General features: G+C 43.5%; 1 protein-coding gene across 7 annotated transcripts in view; it reads right to left on the bottom strand.

Moving 5' to 3' along the window:
- Nucleotides 1-1,436: 1,436 nt before the first annotated feature.
- TCERG1 (transcription elongation regulator 1) overlaps nt 1,437-23,749 on the bottom strand; it is a 30,677-nt gene continuing 8,364 nt past the window's right edge. For 3 of the 7 annotated variants that reach the window (XM_027718537.2, XM_027718539.2, XM_027718538.2), the window contains 15 exons: nt 19,982-20,182; nt 18,605-18,720; nt 17,387-17,475; nt 16,236-16,396; nt 15,354-15,420; nt 14,249-14,384; nt 13,374-13,463; nt 12,532-12,650; nt 10,400-10,550; nt 5,884-6,048; nt 4,987-5,169; nt 4,336-4,515; nt 3,371-3,454; nt 3,016-3,116; nt 1,437-2,634 (listed from right to left, as the gene is read on the bottom strand). In XM_027718537.2, coding sequence (XP_027574338.2) covers nt 2,433-2,634; nt 3,016-3,116; nt 3,371-3,454; nt 4,336-4,515; nt 4,987-5,169; nt 5,884-6,048; nt 10,400-10,550; nt 12,532-12,650; nt 13,374-13,463; nt 14,249-14,384; nt 15,354-15,420; nt 16,236-16,396; nt 17,387-17,475; nt 18,605-18,720; nt 19,982-20,182 — 2,045 coding nt within the window. In that variant the 3' untranslated portion in view covers nt 1,437-2,432. Of the gene's footprint in view, nt 2,635-3,015; nt 3,117-3,370; nt 3,455-4,335; nt 4,516-4,986; nt 5,170-5,883; nt 6,049-10,399; nt 10,551-12,531; nt 12,651-13,373; nt 13,464-14,248; nt 14,385-15,353; nt 15,421-16,235; nt 16,397-17,386; nt 17,476-18,604; nt 18,721-19,981; nt 20,183-21,408; nt 21,472-23,749 lie in introns of all 7 variants that reach the window. The other 4 variants (XM_027718533.2, XM_027718535.2, XM_027718534.2 and 1 more) reach the window with 2 other exon arrangements.

The raw sequence follows: 23,749 nt of genomic DNA, 5'->3' as shown, positions 1-23,749 counted from the left end.
TCTGTGTGGAGTCGCTGCCTGTTGTGCCTCTCGCGCGCGGGGACGGTGGCTCTGCAGTGTCCGAGGGCCCCTGGTCTGAAGGTGGCTGCCAGTCCTGTGCTGATGAGGGATGGCTGAGGGGTCCCTGAGACCCCAGGGATTCTCTGGGTCCCTCTGAGGGTGTGGGACGTGGGGCCCTGTGGAACATGGGGAGTGGGAGCACCTGGACCTCCCCCACTCAACAGCAGAAACCTTGGTACGCGCAGCCCTGCAAGGAGCTGCTGGTTCCCCCCACAATCCCTGTCCTAATTCTGGGCTGTTCCTGCTGATGAATTTAAACAGCAGCCTTTAATTAGCAGCTGCAGGGCACAAACTGTGCTGCCAGGGACATGTTCCTCAGACACTCTTTTACCTCCACATTAACCATGGGACCTTAATCAATTGAAGCAGCATAGATTCAGCCCTGGCTCTGCTCTGTGGGTTGCAGCATGTCCTGGGTTGCTGAGCCTGGTTGCTCCACAAGGCAGAAATGAGTCTGGCTTTTCAAAAATAGAGTTTCTTTCCCTTCCTCAAGCTTGCTTGGATTTCACCTCTGCCCTGCTCTAAGTGCTTGGCCACAGCAGCAGCCCAAGGGCAGGGCCAGCCAGGGGAGCTGCTGGGCTGTGACAGGAATGGTGTTAGGAAATTTGCCAGCATCCTTTAAACCCAACCTTCTCTCTGAATGAGGTTCCCACAGGCTGTCCCTGCCTTTGGGGACACAGGGACCCTGCCTGAGGGGCTGCCAGGGGGGACCAGCTCTGTGGTGTCACACATCACCCACACATCCTCCAGCAGCAGCATTCCCCGCCCCAGAGTCCAGCCTGTGGGTGTGATTGCTTTATCCACAGAATAAGCAGATAAATAAATGTTAATGAACATCTGGTCTCCATAAACCAGATCAATTAAAATTAATAGCCATCTCATTCATTTAATGAGTTAACCATATTCTAAAACAGCCATAAGAAACACACGGCTTCCTGCCGGGCCACACCAAGTGAGAGGAAATCCCATTCCCATGTACCACCATCAGCAGCACAAATCCCTCCAGGCTCTCCAAGTCTTTGTGAAAGAACAACCCTTCTCTCTTGATGTTCAGCCTGCAAGTCCTACCCCTGGCCATGAACACCAACTGCTGACAAAAAAAAAAAAAAAAAAAAAAAAAAAAAAAATATCACTTTCTCAGGGAAGAAGGGGGCTCCTTCCCCAGCCCTCGGCCAGGGGAAGAGACCCACATCAAACACAGAAGCAGCAGAAGGAAACTTTGGCTCTGCCAGCCCTGCCAGCTCACATTCAAGCAACAGATGAAAGCACTAAAGGACAGTATTATTCTGCTCACCTCCCTTGCCCACACACTGACCCCACACTGCTCAGTGCCACGGGCCCTGTTCTGCCAAACACATCCAAGAATGTAGGCGGTATCACTTCAGTTGTTTGCTTTACTCATAAATTCACAAGTCCAGCAAAATTCAACAGAAATCGGGATTAGGCCTGTACAATCCATATATAAAAAGGGTTGGTTTATTGTAGTTCAAATACATAAACTGAACAATCCCAACATTTTCAAAATTAAACTTTAGAAACACAAGTTTAACATTCAAAACAGGAGTATAGTTTACAAGAATTGCCCAGAGAGGGAATCCACAGTCTAATCCAGAGTATGTAAAGATCACTTTATCGTAAATAAAAACGTGTTTATACAACCGTCCTGGCCTGCTCGGTCACCTCTGGGATGCACCAAGTGTTTCCAGCTTTGAGCAAAAGTTATTAGACAGATCTTCACTTGGGCAGAGCAACCTGACTGCTGCTAATTGATGGCTGGGGGCAGGAACAGAGCAGCCTGTGAACAAACCTGGGTTCGTCTCTGAGTCCCAATTCTCCGCTCAGCTCTAACCCTGGCTTTAACGGATTTAGTTCCATTCCCAAGGGTGGAAGCAGAGAACTGGGACCGGTGTTTCCAGGGCAGGCTGTGATCAATAATTTAAGCTATCAGAGCATGTCACCTCCTCAGCCAGGGACTGCAGGAACCATGAGGCAGCTTGTGGCACACACGTAGGACACGCTCAAACCACGACGTGATCACGCCTGGGACTCACACGTATGACAGTGCTGAGAGGAAAGCCCCAGGTACCAGACATCCACACCTCACACACCCCGCCCCGAGACCTGCAGTCACCAAACAGCCCCACACCTTGGGATTTGTCAGTCATGCCCCAATTAACTCATAAATACCTTTAATGTGGGGCTTTGTTGTTGTTTCCCTCCCCAGAGACCATTTTATGTTCACAAAAGCTGCTCCTGCCTCTGCTCCTCAGATGTTTGAATATATTCACGGCAATGGATGTGTGTAACCTGACAGATGGCTCATGCAAGCGTTTGGATTTAACAGACACCCTTGGATTAGGAGCATTCCGTAACTATTTCGTGGTTCTCCGTGTGGGCTCGGAGGCGGTGGGCGGCGGGGGTGGCCCGCGCCGGTCCAGGTCATCCACGTAGGACACGATGAGCTTGCGCCGCTCCTCTGGCACACAGTCCAGCACCAGGTACCGCTTGTCATTCTGCAGGATCTTCTCCACGTCCTTCAGGTGCTGATCGGACTCCTGGATCAGCTTTTTGGATCTGAAAGCAAGCGAGAGAATTATCACTGGAGCATAGTCCGAGAAACCAGGATCCCCCCCGCTCGGGCTCAGGGAAGCTGCCCCACCATAAGGAAGCACAGGGACAGGCCAGGTAGGGAAGGGTGCAGGGACCTGGCCTTTTTCTGAGCTAGAAAGTTGTCCCATTAGGTTGGGACTAGGCACGTAGCAGTGCTCTGGGCACAGGAGACAAAGGTTCGTTGCCTACACTTGTGCCACATTAATTAAGCACCATGAAAGACTTAAGTAACTTAGACATCAACTTGTTTATCAACTAAGTTATCAAATTAGACATCAGTTTGCTGCTTTTTATATGGCAAAGCACAAAAAAAGCCAAGTCCTGCACTGGCATCACGGTCCCCACCTGTAGGTGATGAATTTGGTCTCTTTGAGCAGCGTCCGGAAGTCAGCTTTGGCAGTGATGTATTTGTCTCGGATGTATTCCTCAAACTCCCTTTGCTTTTTCTGGAAGATAAAAGTTAAAATCAAATCACTGAATGCAGCTCCAGCACTTCCTGCAACTGAACACACTGAACACCAGCAATAATTACATGTTAATTACACTTTTCCTTATCTTTACATTTTAATTTTTCACAAATTGTATGTAACTACTAACATCTGCATTCACATAGAGCACAGCCCAGTGCAGCAGCCACCAGCTCACTTCTCTGTACCCTGCACCACACTGGAAGTTGGCAAGAACAACACAAACCACTTACCCTGTCACTCGAAGAGAATTTAATGCACCTTGGATCTTCTTTAATGATTTTTTTCACTTCCTTCCATGTTGATGTTAAAGTTATCTTTCAAAAGAAACAAAAATAGTTAAATTAAAAGAAAATTAGATTCTAAGAATACAGAATGCAAACACTGCTACCACTGAAGCCTTTAAGTATCTCCCAAGTCCACTGAGAAAGTTGCTGCTGTATTTAAGTGTTGGGTTTTGCTTATTCATACTATTACATTTGTATTTTTAACTAGCAGATTGTATATACTGGCTTTTCCTTTGTATTTTGAGATGGCATTTTTCAGGTCAAGGTCCTCCAAATATCATTTACTTCCCAAAGTCTTTTTCTAGCACATATTCATGTATATGAATGTGTTGATAAAAGTTACCTTCAGAAAATCTGCCTCTAAACTAAATTAACTAATGCACTAAAAATGAGGTAAAAACTTCCAGGTTAAGTGAAAGCTGCCTGAAGTTAGCACAGAACTAAAAGAAAGCAAGCCTCGCTAAACCCCCAAATGCACAAAATCAGGGATGGATTCCACAGCATGAGCAGGCTAAAAGTTCATGTTTGGCAGCACTAGATAAAGCAGGAGATCAAAAAAGATGAACTGAGTAAGACTATACTATGGTCACTAAAGCAAACACCCTGGATATCTGAAAGAGTCAGAAGCCAGACAGTGAAGAGTATCAAATAACTCAGTGCTGAAGAACTAAAAAGATGAAGAGATCACTGATTAAAAGCTTCTATGAAAATCAACTGTGTGTCCAAAATGGCACTCCAGAGAAACAGGTAAGGAAACGTAATGAACAGATTTTGTTATGAAGGAGAAAAGAGAGTGTTGAAGCAAAGGGGCCCTGGAAGTAAACCCAATCAGACTGTGGGACAGAAAGACACAAAAAGAGAAACCCCAATGGGCTGCAAAGATTTTCAGTTTGAACATCAGCAGCTCTTACCGCTGAAGTTTCATCCAGAAGTTGCCTGAAGTGTTCCCTCTTCTTTTTGGTAAGTGCCTCGATGTGTTCGTTAAAGAGCTTCTCTTTCTCCTCTCTCTCGAGCAGGGACCCCGACTCCCAGCGGTGATCTTTGCGCAGGGTCCTCCTGGTGTCAGACCAGGACACGTCTGAAGAGCGCACCTGAGCCGGAGATGATTCGCTTTTAGACCAGTTTTTCTAAAGTTCATTGATAATTCTTACACCCTTATTTTTTTATTATTTATCTTGCTTGAAGTTAAGGTTAAAATGAAAGATAAACCCCCAGCTTTTAAGAGGAGACTGTAGCAGGTGCCTCACGAACACTGAGCAGGCAGTGGCAGAAGGAATCCCTCTGCATCGAAGCAGACGGAGACGCCCCACTGACCTGGCTGAGCATTCTCAAAACCAGGAGATTCCAGCACTCTCTCCTCTGTGCATAACACCCTGTTTTCAGCAGAGTGCTTGGAAAGGCATCCTCGGAGATTATTATTTCCAGAGACAACGGGAGCTCTGCTAAAAACCTCAATGAGATTCCATCTCTGTATAAGCTGAGCTCCAAATGCCAAAAGGCTTTTCCAGGGAGCACCAACCTAAGCCTGCCCTGACCAGCCGAGGGGCCTGTCCGTGCCTCACCATGTCCGAGAGCAGCGCTTTGAAGTTCTGTATGGCCTCTTCCCGCTTGTGCTGCTCCCGCTCCCGATCGATCTCCTTGGTCTGCTCCGAGCGCGCTTTCTGCACCTCCCGCTCTCGCTCCCGCAGGCTCGCCTCGATCCGCGCCTGTCGCTCCAGCTCCTTCTCCTTCTCAGAATCTAAGTTCTGAAATGCAGGAACAAAGCTTTCTCAATAAAAACAACACAACACCTTTCATTAGACAGGCGAGCGAACTAAAGGGTTATCAAACTGAAGGCAGCTTGGAACAAAATACTTCAAAGGGATTTGGGATCCATGGATTACAAGATTTTGCTTCAAGAGCTGTGCTGTAGCATTACAGGGTTTACACAGGGGAGAGGCAAGCTTGGTCACAGAACTATTCCCAGAAGCACATTGTGTTCAGCAACAAACTCAGAATAAGGGGGGACAGGGTGATCACTGTTGGCCCAGTTTTACATACTCAACCATTAATTGCCTGGAAGAGAAAGGTAGGAATACTGGACTAAGAAAGAAGCAGCAGTGAAAGAACTATGTATGAACACAGATCCCTGAAGGAAGCTCAGCTCATAGGGAAAAATCACGGCAAGGGAAACGCTGCCCATCTTAGGAGGAAGTAATCAATGTGGTGTCTGTAGTTTCTGAAGTTTTACAGCCAATTTTCCAACCAATGGCTTCACAGGAGTCTCTGAGGGATAAATTCTCCCAGATATTGTGTGTGAGCACGCAGGTCCCACGCACACCCCACCAGGGACAGAACTCCTAAGTTCCAAGCTGCCATGCTGGGGTACCAGCACAGTAACTCTGCACTGATTTCTGTTCAGCAAGGATCAGTCTCCCCACAGCACACCCCCAGCCACGCTCCCCGTGCTCCCTGCTGACCTTGGCTATTTTCTCGATGTACTGCTTGAACAGGTCCTCCCTCTGTGAGGAGCTGTCCACCGCCTTGTACCGCGGGTCAGTCTCCACTTTGTCCTTCACTTTGCTCCAGCGAGACTGACTGTCCAGGTGGTGGTTTGCCAGCAGCTCAAAGAAGTCCATTTTGATCTGTTGTACAGACAGAAACAGAAAGACAACGCTTGAGAAAGACACTTTGATATCCCACAGTTTGCTCTTATGAAAAAAGGAGTCGACTTACCTCCATCAGAGGGAGCATATTAACATTACATACCATTGCAATTTAGAGAAATCACTAAAACTCTGAATTTAGCCATAACTGCAGCCCAAATTCACTGTCCCTTGGGACAATTTTGCCAAAGCAGATACATTAAGGTGATCTGCTACACTTTAGATGAATTCTCTTCTTTAAAGAACAATCCACCAACAGAGTTTTTATTATTTTCCTCCAATTTAAGTTTGGTTTTGAGCTTTTATATATATCAAATTAACAAGTTACTGATGCTGCATGATAGCATTTTGCACATCAGTACTCCAGAAGCCATACAGCTTGCAACAGGGCTCTAGAGAAATCAGGTATTTATGGATTCATCCTCCAGGTGTACAATGAACAGAGGTGAATGCTTGGATCTGCCGACAAAGAGCAGTGTCTTAAGATGGATCTAACCAATAAAGAATTACCCACATTAAAATTAAGTAAAATCTAGAATTAAGTAAATTATATTTAGGATGGACATGCACATCTATATAAAAGTTTAAGGAAACATTTTAATCTACTTTGTCAATTGGAAGTGGCATGTCAGCACTCTGCCCACAACAACTGCCATAGCAAGGGCTGGCAGAGGATCAATCATGGCAGGTTTTATTTCAAAACAACCAGAAACATGTTTTCATCTGAAGTCCCAGAACCAGCAATTGTAACAGCAACTACTGTGCCTTTATTAGATATTTTGGTTTCTGGGGCAGATGATCTCCCTGTTCCTGCTGCACTTTATGTCCTTGGTCACCACTGTATCCCTGGCAGGCTGGTTTGGCACTTCAGCCTCCCCCCCTCGGAAGCAGAGGCGAGGGGCTGGGTCACCTCGCCAGGGGCCAGGGAATGCTCAAGGGCCCTGCAGGCAGGGAGAAGGGTTCTGCCTCCACAGCTCCCCACACCCTGCTGCATTCCATAGCACCCCACATCCTGCCGGGATGCAAACTAAAGCTGGTTTTATGGCAGAGGAATTAAAAACCCCAAATCTGGGAGGACTGGCCATAGGTTATTTGCTCCTTATCTCCCCTCCTCATCCCTTAAAAAACAGAAACCAGCAGAAGCAGTTTAGCTGCAGAACACTGAGGTTCCTTAGGGAAGGGAGCAGATGGACAGAGCAGGCTCCAGCTTGCCAGAGACCTGGCACATCCCCATCCCCTAAAATGTGTTTAGCTACAGAACGCAGAAACGGAAGAAAGATCAGCACCAATAGTCTGCAGCTTTGCCCACGAATAATTTTAGTTCTTTGCAATATTAACATATAAATATAAAAGGCTCTATAGGCTCTTTCTTTACTATCCCAAAGGAGACTAAGACAGTAAAGCAGAGATCAGAGAAAAGCCCATTAGTGCCAGTGGGATGTTGTGCTACAGCTACAGCACTACTGCTTTATCTTGCAGGAGCTCAACAAAATGCTAAGCAAACTGTTTATTCATTGTAAAATTAAGAATGTTGTTTCAAAACATCTTAAAACATGCATGCAGTATTGAAATATGAAGCTTTCTAAGCCATGGCATTTGAAATATTTGTTAGAAACCAAATAGTTCCCAGCTGTTACCACAGAAGTCTCTAAGGTAAGGGTATCTCCAAGCTCCTGCACAAATCACCTGTGCATGGATGTATTCCACAGGATGAGGACTGTATGCCTGCCACACTGCTGGGAACATTGTGGCATGAGCAGCCACACAAACCCTCACCTGAGACCACCACCACAGGCTGCAGGGAGGTGCTCCCATGGGAGCTGCCAGCAGCAAACCCTCGGTCTCCCAGGAGCTCCTGCCCAGCAGTGTGGCTGCCAGTGGCACCCCTCATTCCCTCAGGAGTTCCTGCCTGGCTGTGTGGGCACCAGTAACACCCCTCACTCCCTCATTCCCTCAGGAGCTCCTCCCTGGTTGTGCAGCCACCAGCAGGACCAGCTGTTCCCTCTCCAGCCCCCGACTGGACAGGGATCAGGAGGGCACAGCCAACTCCCTCCCCCAGAATAACCAACGGCAGGCACTTCAGGCCTCAGTGCTCTAAAGCACAGCTTACACTTCACTCAGGTGCCCTGTGCACAGCACAGGTGTTGCCACATCATTTCTATTTTAAAAAAAGAAGGTGAAAATGTCTCAAAAAATTGAGTCTAAAACATCTCAGCAAGGAATAACCTTTTCAGACCCCAGCTCTGGACGGTGAGTTCCATGTGCCTGCACACAGGGACTTGCTCGACCAAGTCGAGTATCACCCAGAGCTCTGGACATGGGGCAGGTGACAGGGGACACAGCCACCAGCACGGGGCTGCAGGGCATCTGCAGCTCAACATTCCAGTAAGTCTGTAAAGTGGGATATCAAGCTCATCCTCTGCCATGGCTCGTCCTGGGGACACGGAACAAGGCCGTGTCCCAGGACAGTACAGGATCAACTTGGTCATTGTTATCTGCCCACAGTCCCTTTCCTGATATCCCCAAGTTCCCCCCATATTCCTTCTCTCTCTCTCATCCAAGAAGCATTGGCATCAGACTTACTCACTGAAATTAGGCACAGGAATAAAAGCAGGCATTGGAAAAGCTGGCTGCACCATCCCATCCTGTAAGCCATAACTCCATGAGGCAAAAATCAAACATTAGATAATCTAAAACCCTTACGTTAAAGATTTCTGTAAAGTTGATCCTCCCTAAATAAAGAATTTGGACTTTTACGACAGACTGAGAAAGCTTCAGGTTAAATGCCTTAAATTTTCTTTTATGTTTTAAGCACTTTCAAAATCAAAGGAAAATAAGGCTGAAAACATTTCAGGTGTATTTAGAAGTCTTTTTTTTTTTTTTTTTTTTTTGGCAGTTAACACATTGCAGGTACAACTCTCATCACTTCACAAGGAAAAAAACTAAAAAAATGTAAAGTACCGGAACTGCGGGAGGCTAAAGTCACCACACAGAGATACCAATGCTTTCCTCACTAGGGAATCCCATAATATTTGCGTGTCAGTGATTGACAGCTGTCAGACTGAACTGATTGACAGGCCGCACAGCACATAACTGTAAAGTCTATCCACTTGTTATAAAACAGAATACATAAAATGGTTACAAAAGGCTTTTGGAGAAAAAAAAAACATTATTCAAAGCAAACAAATACAATCTCTCTTCTTTTAACTTTTCAACTTTAGAACAATCATGCAACAACAATCAAGTTAATATTTATTCTTTTAAGTCTTCAACTGCACTATTAAGCTGCAAAAATGCTTTAAAATTCCATATTCACAATCAAAATGCAGTATGTAAAATCTAGTTTTGAACTACATCAGTTCCCCTCTGAAAGCACAATCATTTACTGAAGACAGCAGCAATAAGGCAACATTTGTGAAAATTGAGTGCAGAACCAAATTAGATCAGAGTATCGAGATTTCAGAAATATGGAAAGCTTCCTGAAGAATGAAATTGTCCCCAGATCTGTCCGCCAGCACTTCTCTCTCCCAAAAGCACTCCAGGGAAATCTGCAATAACTTCATACTACAAAATAAACATTGCAGACTTCCAAATATCAAAAATGATTGGCCTTCAGAGGTGACCTCCACTCACACACACACAGGGACGTGGCAGTAAGTGGCCCCAGGTTCTGGTGACCCCATTTGATATCCTCTCTCCAGGGGAAAGAGCTGCTCCCCACCAGCAGCAGTGCGGGCACATGACACTGGGAGTTCATTAATCTGTAATAGCTGACCTTTAAATCTAATCAGCAGCAGTTTACACATAAGATCTATTTACTACAAAAGTCCCTAAGTGTCTGTTTTGAGATGGAAAGGAAGGATATGGGAACTGTTTGAAATTTAACTGCGGTACCGTCAGGGAATTGCAAGTCCTGCCTGCCTCCAGTGAGGGAGCACAGAGGTAATGGCAAGCTCTGGGGTTATAGCCAAAGAGGACACGACTCCTTTTCCTTTTCATGCTTCAGGATAATAGAACTTAATAAAGAAAATAAAATCAAGCATTACTCAGGTTAAGAAGATAATGTTACTTGCTCAGGTAAATTAAAAAAATGTCATTATTTAAGCAAACTCAGCTTCACAAATAAACACAATTCAATTCTAGATACTCTAAAAGTCAGTAAAACTGCAAACTTGAAATAGTTCAGAAAGACCAGGGGGACACCACTGAAGTGTTTGCCTGTAGGAAAGTGCAGGCCCATGTCTCAGGGAAGGCTCAGGGAAGCCAAGCACTGGCTCTGTCCCATCTCATTCACACCACTCACACTGCTGGAACTCAAGAGTCCCCTTACCTTCTCTCCCCTGGTCTTCGAGTCTTCCTTCTCCTTCTTTCTTGCCGCTGTGATAAACTCATTAAACAAGGCCTCTCGATCTTTCATCTTTTCAATTGCCTTGAACCTCGAGTCTTTAGCATGCTTGGCTGCAAATTCACTAAAAGTAGTTCTGCAACAAAATGGCAAGTGAACTCATTTGGCAGAGCTGTCTGGGCTGGGAGGCAGGTTCAGCAGGGAAGTACTTCCTCTGCTGCAATACATGCCAGAGCACAACTTAAAAATTCCCAAAAGGCAAATCCTATGGTCTCACTACAGAGCTGCTTGACCAATGAACTCTATAAAAAGAGCCAGCACTCACACGAGAGGTGTTGTCAGAGACTTACAGGGGTGGGTTGGTTTGTTCAGATACAGCCACCTGCAGAATAGGCAGGTGCAGAGAGAGACTACAGTGCAACCAAGGAGAAGAAATGAAAAAAACTCAGTTGTCTACAAAACTCTTCTTTTCTGTGGGTTAGCAGTTCAGCCACCAACCAGTCTGTCCAGGTATTTCACAGCTGTGAAACCAAAAATCTCAGGTGCATTCACTTGCAGCCAAACCATGCTAAGAGTTCACCAGGAAAACCAGTCTTTGGTAGGAGTCCCCACAGAACACTGGCTGTACCAATTCTTCCCCCTTCAGTGCAGAGCCTGAGCTTAAACCACACAGAGCTGAAACCCCTTCAAACACTATGGGCAGAGGCAACAATCCTGGGCTTTTGACCCATCATCCCACAGCGTTTCCCTGACCGTTCTCTCACCTCCAGGGCCAGATTCCAACCTGTGCAGTAGGTACAGTACTGCCACTTACCTCGGAAAAAAATCACTACTGTGCTTTTTCCAAGCTCTGATGCAAATCTGGCCCCAAGAATACGTGAGACACTTATAATCATAGGAATGTTTTCATCACAGCATGGAAATAATTAGACTTGGAAAATCCAGCCTACTGTTGCTGTAGGGTAAATTGAAACAAGAAGAGAATTTGGTAGCTTATTCAAAAGGATTAGAAAGTGAATGTACAGCTAGATTGAAGAACAAGAGCTGCTCAAGTGAAGTGGAACACAAACTCTTGAGCATGTTGGACTGAGATAGATGATAAAAAACCAGTCTGGCACTCACAGAAGTACAGCAATATCTTTAGACAAACACTGAAACCAGAAGACAAAGGATAAGATTAAACAAGACAGTATTTCAGCTGGAACTCTCTTTCCCACCCCAGCCCATAATCAGGTAAAGAATCAGTCCCAACATGACATACTGGAGATATGCTGGAAACTGAGGATACTAAAGCCAACGTAACTGTTCCTTAAAGCATTTCCATGCCTTCATTCTTCCAGCCTACTACTGAGTTATTAGTCAGATCTGAAGCAATTTAAAAGTTAACATAGCACCGTCACCAGATTTCCAAAACGAGTCACAGGAAAAAACTGAGCTGAAGTGAAACAAATGAGCTGTTATTTCACTGGAAAAGAATTAATGCCAGAAGAGCCAGGAGATGCTGAAAGAGGATGCTTTGGACCTCATCTGGTGACACAAGCACATAACTCATGACCTCTACGTGAGGAAGCTGTGAAATAAACAATCCCAGAAATGAAATCTTGAATGTACTTTCACTGTCATCCCCTCGCTCTTATCACTGCAGTGGGTCTGAATCGGAGGGGTGTGTAATCATTGCTGTATTAAAGCAACCAGAACACTCTATCATATTATCATTAACATATTTTGTAATCAGAGAAACATCCCTTTATCCCCCTCCAAACCCAAGAAACCTCCCTACTACTTTTCAGAGAAGAAGGAACAGGGTTATTAAAGAAACTTGTGGTGGATCCTGAGGCCTTTCTCACAATCCAGGCAGCACGCTGCGGATTTCTTCAACTTGAAATATGTAAATCACTATAAATATGTAAATCATTAGAAATACGTAAATCATCATAAATCACAAGTTCTATTATTTCATGGATTAGGTGAATATAAGTACATAAAAGAAGATTTCAACAGTATCTGATGATTTTTCTCCTCTTTGCCCATTTTGAACAAGGTTAATCAACCCAATACAACCCAACATCCTGCGTTCTAGTAGAGCTTATGTACACAAACCACAAAGAAGCTCCTACCTTGGATTAATCTTTGCTTCTTCCATCATTTTCTTGAAATCCTCCTTGGCCTGCATTATTTTATTTTTCTTCTCCTTGCGCTCTTCCTCTGCTCGTGTTTTCACATACTGATCAAACACCTACAGAAACACCAGTCACCCACAGCAGACACCCAAACGTGACACACAGAAGCTCTAAGTAAGAGGGAGGAAAAATCTCACTTCTTTCCTTCTCTATTTCCTTTCCTCTCACCACAGAACTAACACAGATGAGGCAGAAAGAAGGGTTAGGGTCTCTTTGTATCCCAATGTGCAAATGATCCAAGCTGCTGCACGTGCACGGTGCTGTACCTAACACATCATCTGAGACCTGGGAAGAAGTTCCTTACACATTCCAGGTAACGTTTTCCTGGGTCCCATGTTTCAGACACTTCTGTGTTCTCAAAGCTTTCCATTTCCCTATATCCACTCGAAGAAAAGCTGCTGAAGTGAGAATTTGCTTAACAATAAAAACGCACTTTAGTCTTCCTCCCGACCACTTTTTTTCTTAAATAAATAGCTGGAATTATTCATTATGCCAATACTTTGAAGAGATACGGATGACTCTCACCATTTCATTCAGGTTTTGGCAGCACTCTTACATGTACAGCTTTAACTGTATTAAGGTACGAGATCTTCTGACCACAGGAAATAAAACAACTATCAACACTTTCCCTTGCTGGCTTCTTCTGTTTCCAGACAAACCCTAATCATGACAGAAATTCCTTGCAACACTGGAAGGTTTGCAGGAACAAAAACAGACTGAAGATTCAGATAAATCTGCAGTAGTTGTGTCTGGATGGTGAGTGAATTTGACTTTCTTACCTGTTTCCTTTCTTTCGGGTTGAGCAGCAAGTACCGAGGATCAAACACGATCTTGTGCAGCTCTTTCTCCCATGTTGAAAAGGCAGAGACCTTTAATTAAAAGAAGACAAACATACATGAGAAGTTGTTCGGTTTTGCTTGAAAACTCCAAGACATCTGATGAAAACAGGGAAACAAACTCATCCTGGAGTTTTTATCACTAGTGGATGATCGAGGCTGTCACAGAAAGTTTCAACACTAATTAGCTCTGAAAACTTCTAAATGATAATACACACTTAATTATTACTGCTGTGTGACATTAAAACCAAAAAGTACATTGGAAGAAAGTCTTGAGAGGCTGTGTTCCACAGGCAGCTGGAACCACTTCCATTTTTCAGTTACTATCAAATTTATATTCTAATAGCCTAATTTATCCATCAAAATTGATTGGCATCAAGTAGATTCCAGATTTAGTTAAATAATAGCAAAAAGTCTCCCATTTAAGGATAAGACTGCACAGACTAGAGTGGAAGTTGCTGCTTTTCTCAGTAGGAACATTTCCAAAAACATTAAGGATATGTCATTCGTGTGCCCTAATCATCTTCAACGGCAACTTCCAGTTAGGTAATTACTTAACTTGGGGAAAAATTGAAAAAAAAAAAAAAATCTGTCTTGACCTTGCTTCATTTCACTTACTAAGGAATCAAAACTTTGCTGTAATTGTATCTTTCTTTGAAATCTGGAGCCTTGTACCAAGAGCATCCATTCATCAGAGGAAGGATGAGATTGCTTCCTTACACCAAAACATTGCAGCTTTGGAATTCACCAAGAATCGAGACCTCTGCCTGAACTTCCCTCTCTCCCTTCTCACACACACACACACAGAGGTTTCTGACCCCTCTTTCCAGCAGCATGTCCTTGAACTGCTTCATCCGAGCCTCCAGTGGGACAATGGCTCTCTCCCGAGCAGCTTTAATCTCAGCCTCCATAGCAGCCTCCTTCTCGGAATCAATGTCTTTGATATCATCTTTCCTGAAAAAAAACCCAACATAAAGCGTAATTTGAGAAGCACAACGCCAGCCCTGTAGGTCAAAAAACAAACTGTGCCAGGACAGGATGGATATCACCCATTGCTCCAGAAGAACAGGCTTACAGCCTATGAAACCCATTCTCAGACATAGATACGAATGCTTTCCTACTGAGAGCTCAGGAGCCAAGGTACTCCAAATAACTTCAGTGCCAACAGATGACTCCAAGCAATCAGAACACCCTGGCTGCGTTCAAAGGTCTTGCCAGACGTGCAGCAGATTTTACATCAACAGCACTAATTTTCTGATCTCCTCTTCAGGGCCACGAGGCACTAAGGGAGTTTGTTTAGACCGGGAACACCTCACGATCTTCTGGCCAAGTGAGCTGTTTGTTGATTTATGTTCACTAAGAGCAAAGGCCCTTCACCCCAAACAACAACCAGACCTTACTGCCAACAGCTCCATGACTGTCCCCAGGAGCACATGACCACAAATAACACAGCAAAACCACTCGTAAAACAGTGTAAGTATATCACATATATCACTTCCAAAAGGCAACCAGACCAAAGGACCTAAACCAAATTCTTAAACCTTTATAACAGAGTGAAAATAGAGAAACCACTATGAAAATCTAAGTGGTTGGATATTCTAGCAACAAAGTCTTGTGCCCAGAAATCAACAAACAACAGAAGCAAGTTATTTAAGACAAACTGCACTCAAAATATTCCTTGGTTTCACCAACTTACACCATTTATTTCCAAAAGACATGCTATTTCCTCTCTGCATACGTTTCAGCTATCTCAGGGAAATATCAAATACCTGAGCTGCTGAGCAGCAGAAAGCTGATGATTGTGTTCCCCAACCCTCTCAGTTCCTGTTCTGCTCCGCTGGACACAGCATACACATCTCAGGTTACAAACTTCAGTTATTTTACCTACACAGACTGTTTGGCATTGAAAAAGCAAAAACTTACTTGCGCTTTTTTATTTTAATAGGCTCATCTTCGTTTGCTTCCTCTGCAGCTTCGTGCTCTTCTCTAACTGTAACAGATTTCAATAACACTTCAGATTTTGTATTGATGAAAGGTTTGTAATTTACAAGTGAAGGCTCGTGGACAAACTGAGGACAATGTGTGCAGCAATCATGTTCTCACAAAGGGAGACACGTGGTTCTCAGTCACTTTCGGAGTTACACCAGGGGAATTTGGGAGCAGGACTAGTGGACTTGTGATCAGCTTGGGATTTAAAATGACAAACACTGACCTCTTATTTCCAGGGAAAAACAACTCAGGCTAAACAGTCTAATGAAGCACATTTGGAACTCCTGATTACCCACTTGCACTTTGCTCTCCTCCGGCTACCAAATCCACATGTCATCCCAGGACCATTTACTAGAATTCAGGCCAGAGAGAAATCTCATCTCAGCAGCTCCTTGAATGTTCTCTGTTCTTGGCAGTTGTTTCCAAACTCTACTCTGGTTGGTGGTCTTTAAGTTAACTCCTCTTCTGTGAGAGCCCACTTGTACATTATGATCAATCTTTTCTGGCCTCTTGCTTATAACACGAACACATTCCCTCTTTTTAGTCAGTAAAAACTGTGGGGTTTTTCAGCCTGTTGGCATTTTACAGAACAATTAACCTTGTTAGCATCTACTTTCTTCAAATGGGCTGTTTTTTCCCCAGAGGACTCTGCAATCTGCATTCCCACCAGCCTCTTACAATGTACATTTACACATATTTTCAGTGTGTCCTTACATTTCTGTCACTTATTTAAATGTTACAAGCTATGGAAATCAACACAAAACAAGTGATAAATTATACTCAGGCTTCCTACGATGGCAACGAGATTGCTCTTACTAAGTTTTTTTCCTTCTTCCATTCCTTTTTTGTGAGGAGGTTCCTGAATGATTTTGTCCACGTCAGCTCTCCCGATGAGGTCGTCGGGTCGGTCCCACATGGACAGTCGGGTGGTGGGGTTATAGAAGAACACACGCTCATCCCCCGTCCACACCACACACCTGGGGATGGGACAGGAGGGCTCAGATTACCTTGTCTTCACTCACTATGTACCCATTACCATGTTCACAGACTGAAGCACAATGGCCACACACCCAGGTTACACTGACTTCACAACTGCCAGACGTTCCTACTGCCCAGCTGGGACCCCCTGAACTGCTCCTTTTCTCTGCTGGCAGATTTGAAAATGCAGTAATTGAAATTTGACACTGAAAATGCAATTTTAAAAATGCTTTTTTATCAGGAGCTTTTTAAGAGGAGACTCAGCTCTTCTCTGGAAAAATGTTTTAGAGAGTGGAATCAGATTTTGGGATAAAATTACCTCATCTCTTCAACGCCCCACAGATTATGAGAAAAAGCAACCTCAGGATCTTGCCAGATTTTTGTATGTGATGGGATAAAAGAACCACAGAGGCAATTTAAAGGGAGACAGTTTTAAATACCAAGCATTATTAAAAAACAGCGATAGCTAAATTGCAAAAATGAAAACAATATCACTTTCCCATCAGGAAGATTTTTACCTTTGTCATGCAAACACATAGAGATGATTTACACATACTACAGCAGGAGTCACCCTCCTGACACCACACAGGCACCTGAGCAGTTTCTAGGCTAAGTTAAAAAAAAAAGCTTATTTTGGCCAGCAGCTGCAGCTATTTGTTTCCTAAGGCACAGGCCAAGAGAAGCCTAGGATTTTTTTTTTTTTGGCCAGTATATCATACCAGATCAGGAGGGATCAGTGGCAGGTGAACGGGCTGGGATATGAAATCCTGGCAGTGGGACTGCAGGCAGCGAGTGGCACAAGAGCCAACACTGAGCACCAGGAGAACTGGCACCATGTGAGCAGTGCTGGCTGGAGGAACATGGTGCTGTTTGGGAGCAGCACACCAAGTACAGGTTCTTTGCACACTATCACTTATTCTAATCCCCCCAGCAGCCCTCCTGGTGGCTCCAGGACCAGCCCTGTCAGTCCCACGGCAGCAGCCACCTACCATGGGGTGCCTGGAATAGGGGTGGTGGCAACCGGCTTGGCCTTCTGAGCTGCCTTCTCTTCCTCTGTCATTTCTTCCTCTTTTGGCTCCTCGAGGAAAAAATAAGTTAGAGGATCAGGCAATGACAGCTGGCTAACTATTTACTATACAGTAACTAACTTGTTCTAAACAAGCAAATGTATTTCGAAGCCATGCTGACAAGCAGCTCACAGTGACACTTCATCCATGCCCAGAACAGAAGCACTGGAATTACAACAGCAGCTGCTACTCCAAAACCTCAGTTCCTAAACCTCCAAGCATTTTCTTAACTTTTGACTTCGGCAAAACCTGACTTAAATGCCTTCCTAGATCTGCATGAATCCTGGAAATCCAGGAAGGCCAGGATACAGGGGCAAGGGTGTGGTTTCTGACAAAGAAATTTTCATTTATTCTTAAAATGCGTTTATTTGAAAACGAGACACGGAGACTGAAGCAGTGAAAACCTGCAATAACCTCTGCAGCAGAAATAAGCTTAGGTTATTGCTACAGAAACTGGCAACTACCTCAGAAGTAAACAGGGTGGAGTAGCAACAAAACCCAGACACTGAATTCTGTGCTTTTGCCTACTAAACTACATTGAAGTTCACAGAAATCAGGATAAAAGTTTTGATGTTTATTCAAACACCCCTTAGCACCCTCAAGAACTATCCTGTTCAGCACAGCAAAACACCTTCCAAGGAAGAAGGTACTTTTGTTTACTGAAAACACCACAGTACACATTCTAGGACAAGTGTTCCTAACAGCCTAAACTTAGCAGTTGCAGCACATGGAAAACATGTGAGCTTTGTGTCAAACTGGTCAAAATAATGAAGTAAAGAAACAGAGAAAAAGCTATTAAATATTTCAAACATTCAGGACAAGTTTCATTTTCTCTTAAAATCAGTGAGAGAACACCACGTCTATGTAATGAGCTAACTTTTGCCCCATGTTCTTACTAATTTCTTAACTCACATACTCTGTACCTTTCTTTTAAATGACCTTTTTATCTTACGTAAAAAAAATAACAGGAAAAGGAAAGGTCTGAATCCAAAAAGGAAGGCTTTCAAAATCCCCTACAGAATTTAAGAACTCAAATTACTAACCATGGCTCCTGCCAACCTGCCTAGGCCGAGATGCAGCCACAGCTGTGGGATGTGGGAATCACTGACCAGACTGACTACTGGGTTCAAGGTATTTTACCTCTTTTATCAGTTCCTTTATAGGTTCTTCTTTTGGCTCTTCTTCTTCTGTCTCCATCGGTAAAGGCTCCTCCGAGGGTTCTTTAATTGGCTCTTTGACCTTCTCTTCCATTTTTTCTAAATAAAGATAGACTCTTCCTGAGTATTAAGGAATCATTATAGAACCACAACAAATTTAATTTTATTGGTATAATTTTCCAAGCACAACACCAACCCAATACTTCTTTTGAATGTATTTTCACCACCCTCTGTCCCTCTGAGGCTTTGCAGTGTCCGCTTATAAAGTCATGGTTATCTCCTGTGCCAAGATCTACTTGGCACTGGAAAATGAAATATTCTGAGACAGCTAAAATACTAAAAAGCTGACTAAGGGGTACCCCAACAGGAATGCTGAAACACTAATAAAAATATCAACTAACAGTGCAACACTGAAGACCACTTTCAGATGTTAAATGTTGTGGACAAAAAAAAAAGAAAGATCTGAGACAATTAATGCAGAATCGCCCAGGGACTGCTCTGCACTCAGTTCAAAAAAGCATAAAATGCATAATCTTTTCTCAGCAAAATTGCTCTCTTAGATGTTTTCATCACAGTAAAAAGACCTATTATTTATTCTGAATTATTAAGAAGATGGGCATTAATTGAACTAACAGTGTAAGTGTCCTGCATTTGCCTAAGCAAAGATTTCTTGCAACTAAAAATTCAGGAGAAAATAAAAGACAGAACTATTCGGATCTGTGTTCTTAAAAGACTTTATAAACTGAATAAAAGCCACAGGATTTTTGTCCCTTCCTTCTTATTTATGATACAAGAAAAATTTCCCCCCCATATGACACCCCCCATAGATCTAAAGTGCGTTTAAGTGAACACATGTCACAGAAGATGAGTGGAACACAATGTAGGGATGTGGACAGGGGGAGATGATATTATTTTACTTCATATTCCAAATCTGTTTATATGTTCTTGAAGATCTGAAATTCAGCCCAACGATCTTCATTTTTTCCTGGTTTACAGCCCTTGGAATAACTGACTTTTCTCCTCCCTTTCTATCTGCAACTGGAACCTTCTCAAACACACGTGTACATGAAGCACTCACTTTCTACTGGCACAGGAACACGCATTTACCCAAGGCACAGGATTTGAGGGCAACTCTAGAACCAAACACTCTGACAGTACAGTGGGAAACAAACTGCAACATTCAGACTCAAGACCAACTCACGTGGATACTTACAATCAGAACTTAAAAACATTCTTAAGGGAGATCAGGGATCAGAAACATTCCCGCTCGCGTTTTCAAACACAATCACTAAAGGTCCGAGTGATGTTCCCAGTACGCTGCCGTAGTAAAAAAAAAAAAAAACAACCAAACCAAAAGTACCTTTTTCTTTCAGTTCTTGGGGTTTTTCCCATGTGGACTCCAAAGTCCTGTTGTTGTAGTAGTAAGTCTTTCCATCTGCTGTTTTGTACTCCGTCCACTCGGACACCGCGGTGGCTCCCGCCAGCGTGGCGGGGGAGGCGGCGATGGCCACCTGCGGGTGGATCATGGGCACGATGGGGGGGGCCATGCCAGGCAGGACTCCTGGGCAAAGGGAAAGAGGGAGAAAAGGAAAAAGAAACCAGTAAGTGACAAAGCAGGACCTAACTTACCACCTTAACCCATAGAAATAGACAGAGATTGGTTTTCAAAGTTAAATTGGAAAAGCAAGGCATTGTCACCAAATTTCCTTCCTGTGTTTTGCAATCAGTAATGCCCATTCCCAGGCAAATTAGATGGTTCTTAATTTTAATTAATGTGTAATTCTGCAGAGCACAAAGCTTGTTAGCTTTCAGACATTTGCTTTTATATTTCAAAATTAAGTGCTCTATTTATTAAAAAAGCCTTTACGAGATCTCTGTAGCAAATAATTATTTTTTAAATCTACTCCACTTCTTAATTATGCTATCACTGTAAGAGATAGTCCTATTGCTCTTAAAAAAAGGCAACAGTGGCTTGAATTTGAGCTATAGAATAAAGAGTAAAACTCTGATAAATCTTAAATACTGACATTAATTCAGAGCCTTCAATAAAACCTGATGAGAATGAAATAGTATCAGATTGTTGGGTTTGTTTAGTACTGCAAACTGATTGAAAAAAACCCACTTTATTGAAATCCTAAAGTAAAATGGCAAGCAAATATCCAAAGATAAGAAAGCCAGAATGCTGCACTATCCTATTATCTCTCCACTCATCCCAACAAACTGGGTATAATGAACAGATTTGGAACGACAAGTTCTAGAAGAACCAATTGGATAGGACTGGAACTACAATATCATAAATTTGAGCCTTTGACATTGAAAAAGTCTTGTTTTAAATAATGGAAAAGCACACATTACACATTGCAATAACGTGTTCTCAGTGAGTGACTGTTCTTAAATCCACAATTGAAATATGGAAGTTCACACTCAGACGCACAGACACGCACACAACATGCGAGCACAGCCAGCCACTGCACATGTGGAGCAGGAAAACAAAAATCCACACAAGAAACTAGGAACTAAGTATGGGCATGAGAGTCACAGTCATTACAGAACTCAATGGTTACAGAAAACTGTATGGGAGTCTGGGTACAGAATAAGCTGACACTAACAGTTATTTGGGAAGTTATTTCCTGGCCAAATATGATATTTGCATTTATACTGGTTTTGAAAATAAAGTAATATATAGTCATTCAAGTGGGGAAGCAAATAAAGAAATAAAAGAAACAACCACATTCACTACCATGCCAACTTACAGACAAAACGAACTAGGATGGGTTTGGAAATTACCGGTCTTGGTGGTAGCGACTGTCTTTACATACGGGCAGCTGACTATTTGCATCATTGCTACACCTGCAAAACGGATAGGAAGCATGTTGGAAAGCTGCCATGGGATGTCAGCTACCACGGGGTGCTACGGACTTCCTGCCACAATTTAGAATGCCATTTGCAGCTGGCAGAGAGGGAGCCTCCCAGCAAGAAAATGTGAATTACTTTTGCTCCAACATTTTACGCCGGATCAAATAAAAACCTAATTTTAAGCTGCAGCAACGGTCTCTGTCTACGTTAAACCAGCTGTTTAGCAAGTTATTGGGATGTCATTAAAAAGAAAAAAGGTATTTCAGCGAAGATTCAGGGGTTTAAGTTCATCCGAGGGGGAATGCAGCTCTCCTTGTAGGGCAGCACCACGGGAAAATATCCCATTACTGGGGCTGCTTCCACAGGCAGCCTCTGCTGGGACAGACCCATGGGGAGCAGCAGCACAGTGAAACTCACAGGCTTTGCTGTCCTCAGTCTGCTGCTGCACTTAGAGAGCAGGGTAAGGCTGGAAGGACAGATCTGAACTACTCAGAGCAGCGAGACGGGGTGACAGCCAAGTGCAACCCAGAGGGAAAGCTGAGGGTACAAGGGTCATTACAGAAAGGCTGCAGGTGGAAGAAAGGGGGTAAAAAGCAATGAAGCTGCAGACAGAGGTACACAAAGCTGCACTAGCACAGGGGCAGCCCAAATTTTCTTTATTTTTGATTATCAAGAATGGCACAAGCTGCAAAATATTTTAAAAGCCATAACTCGCCCTCAGAAAGGTGGCACCATGCACTGGTCTGCTCTCCAGCTCAGTAAGAAGTGACACAGAAAGGCACAAGGAGAAAAAGCAGCTTGTCCTCTTTGATCAGACCAAAATTCAGCGGGAAATTAGACAGGGATAAGGGGAATGCATTTCCAAAACCTCCATTTTAGGTGCGGAAGGCAACTATAGAAATTCTCTCTGTCTGGTTCAGTCTGGATGCTCAGAAACTGAAATACTCCAGAAACTTTCTCTTCAAGGGTTTCAATTCATCATTGAGGTGGAAATGCTCCAGTGGAAAGTGAAATTAAACCCCTGTGTTTATAACCAAAGTAATTTCTGGGTTTGTTCATTACAGATATAGTGTGGAAAGCATACACAAATACTGTCAATTTATTTAAAAAGACAGGATTAGAATTGTAATGTTCTGTAGTAATAATTTCAATGAGAGAATCCCAAACTAGTTTTATTAAAAACTTATAAATTGAGACATAAAAACATTGACTCAAACAGCACTGACTGAAGTGTTCATCTAAATCAGGGGGGTGGTCATGTTGTGTACTTGACAGTGGATCTGCAAATTCGTTTTGTTAAGGAAGTTACAGCATGTCTCCAACGTGGGTCAGTATAAACACCACTATCTGCAGGGTGCTGGAGTTAGGGATGCTGCAGCACAGGTAAGACTGAGCAAACACCCAAGCTGTTTCCTCTGCCGAGGTCATTCCCAAACATAAAACTGACTTAGAACATAGGAATTGAGAGAAAGCAGACTTACTTTTTAAGATCTTGCTCCATCTTACTGCAGTGTAACAGAGATTAACTTTGAAAGGACTAGACAGTGGCACTGTTCACCTCTGCCCCTCTAACTTCAAATCCTCTGGCTGACACCACACCTAGTGCTGAACATTCCAAACATCTACAGTCTAACCTTCAGAAGCCCTTCTGACTTCACTCAATACCACCACAAAGTAATTTTGATTTCTCTTCTGTTTCTTGTTAATGTAAAAGCTTTTAAAGGTTTCCTTCTCTTTTACAGTGTTTATAAACCCTCACAACCAACTCAAGTCAGAATTAGCTGAAAGTGGACAGACTTCACTCTGTAATCAGGTGAACTGACAAATCAGACCCACTAGTGGAAGCAGCACTTTGTTGTCAGGTGTTCTTCCTACATGCTGTGGGTTCCACCTGAGCCCAGCTCACTGGGAGAATTGGTCAGAGCCCACACTTGTTACCAGGGAAGTTCTAAACAAAGTAATTTTCAAAAATGAGTTTCAGGAGGAGATCGATGTTCCTGCTCTGCCTTTGCTCCTGTACTGCACTACTCCCAAAACTTTTTGACTGACAGCTTACAAAAAAGCCCAACCCAGGCACATACCCAGTGTCTCCACCTCCACTGGCACTCTTCTCCACTGCTCTGACCATCCCCACTTTACCCGACAGGTCACACTTGCATAGATTATATCCCTCACAGCTGTGTAAGGAGCCCTCACTCCATGCTGACCTTGCCAGCAAGGAATCAGAATTCACAGTTCAGCACGTTCAGCCGACCACCTTTAAGGCTTAACC

The sequence above is a fragment of the Pipra filicauda genome, unplaced genomic scaffold, assembly GCF_003945595.2.
Source record: "Pipra filicauda isolate LSUMZ 115617 unplaced genomic scaffold, ASM394559v2 scaffold3_size10097308_pilon, whole genome shotgun sequence".
Lineage (NCBI taxonomy): Eukaryota > Metazoa > Chordata > Aves > Passeriformes > Pipridae > Pipra > Pipra filicauda.
This window is presented reverse-complemented; position numbering and strand designations above follow the sequence as displayed.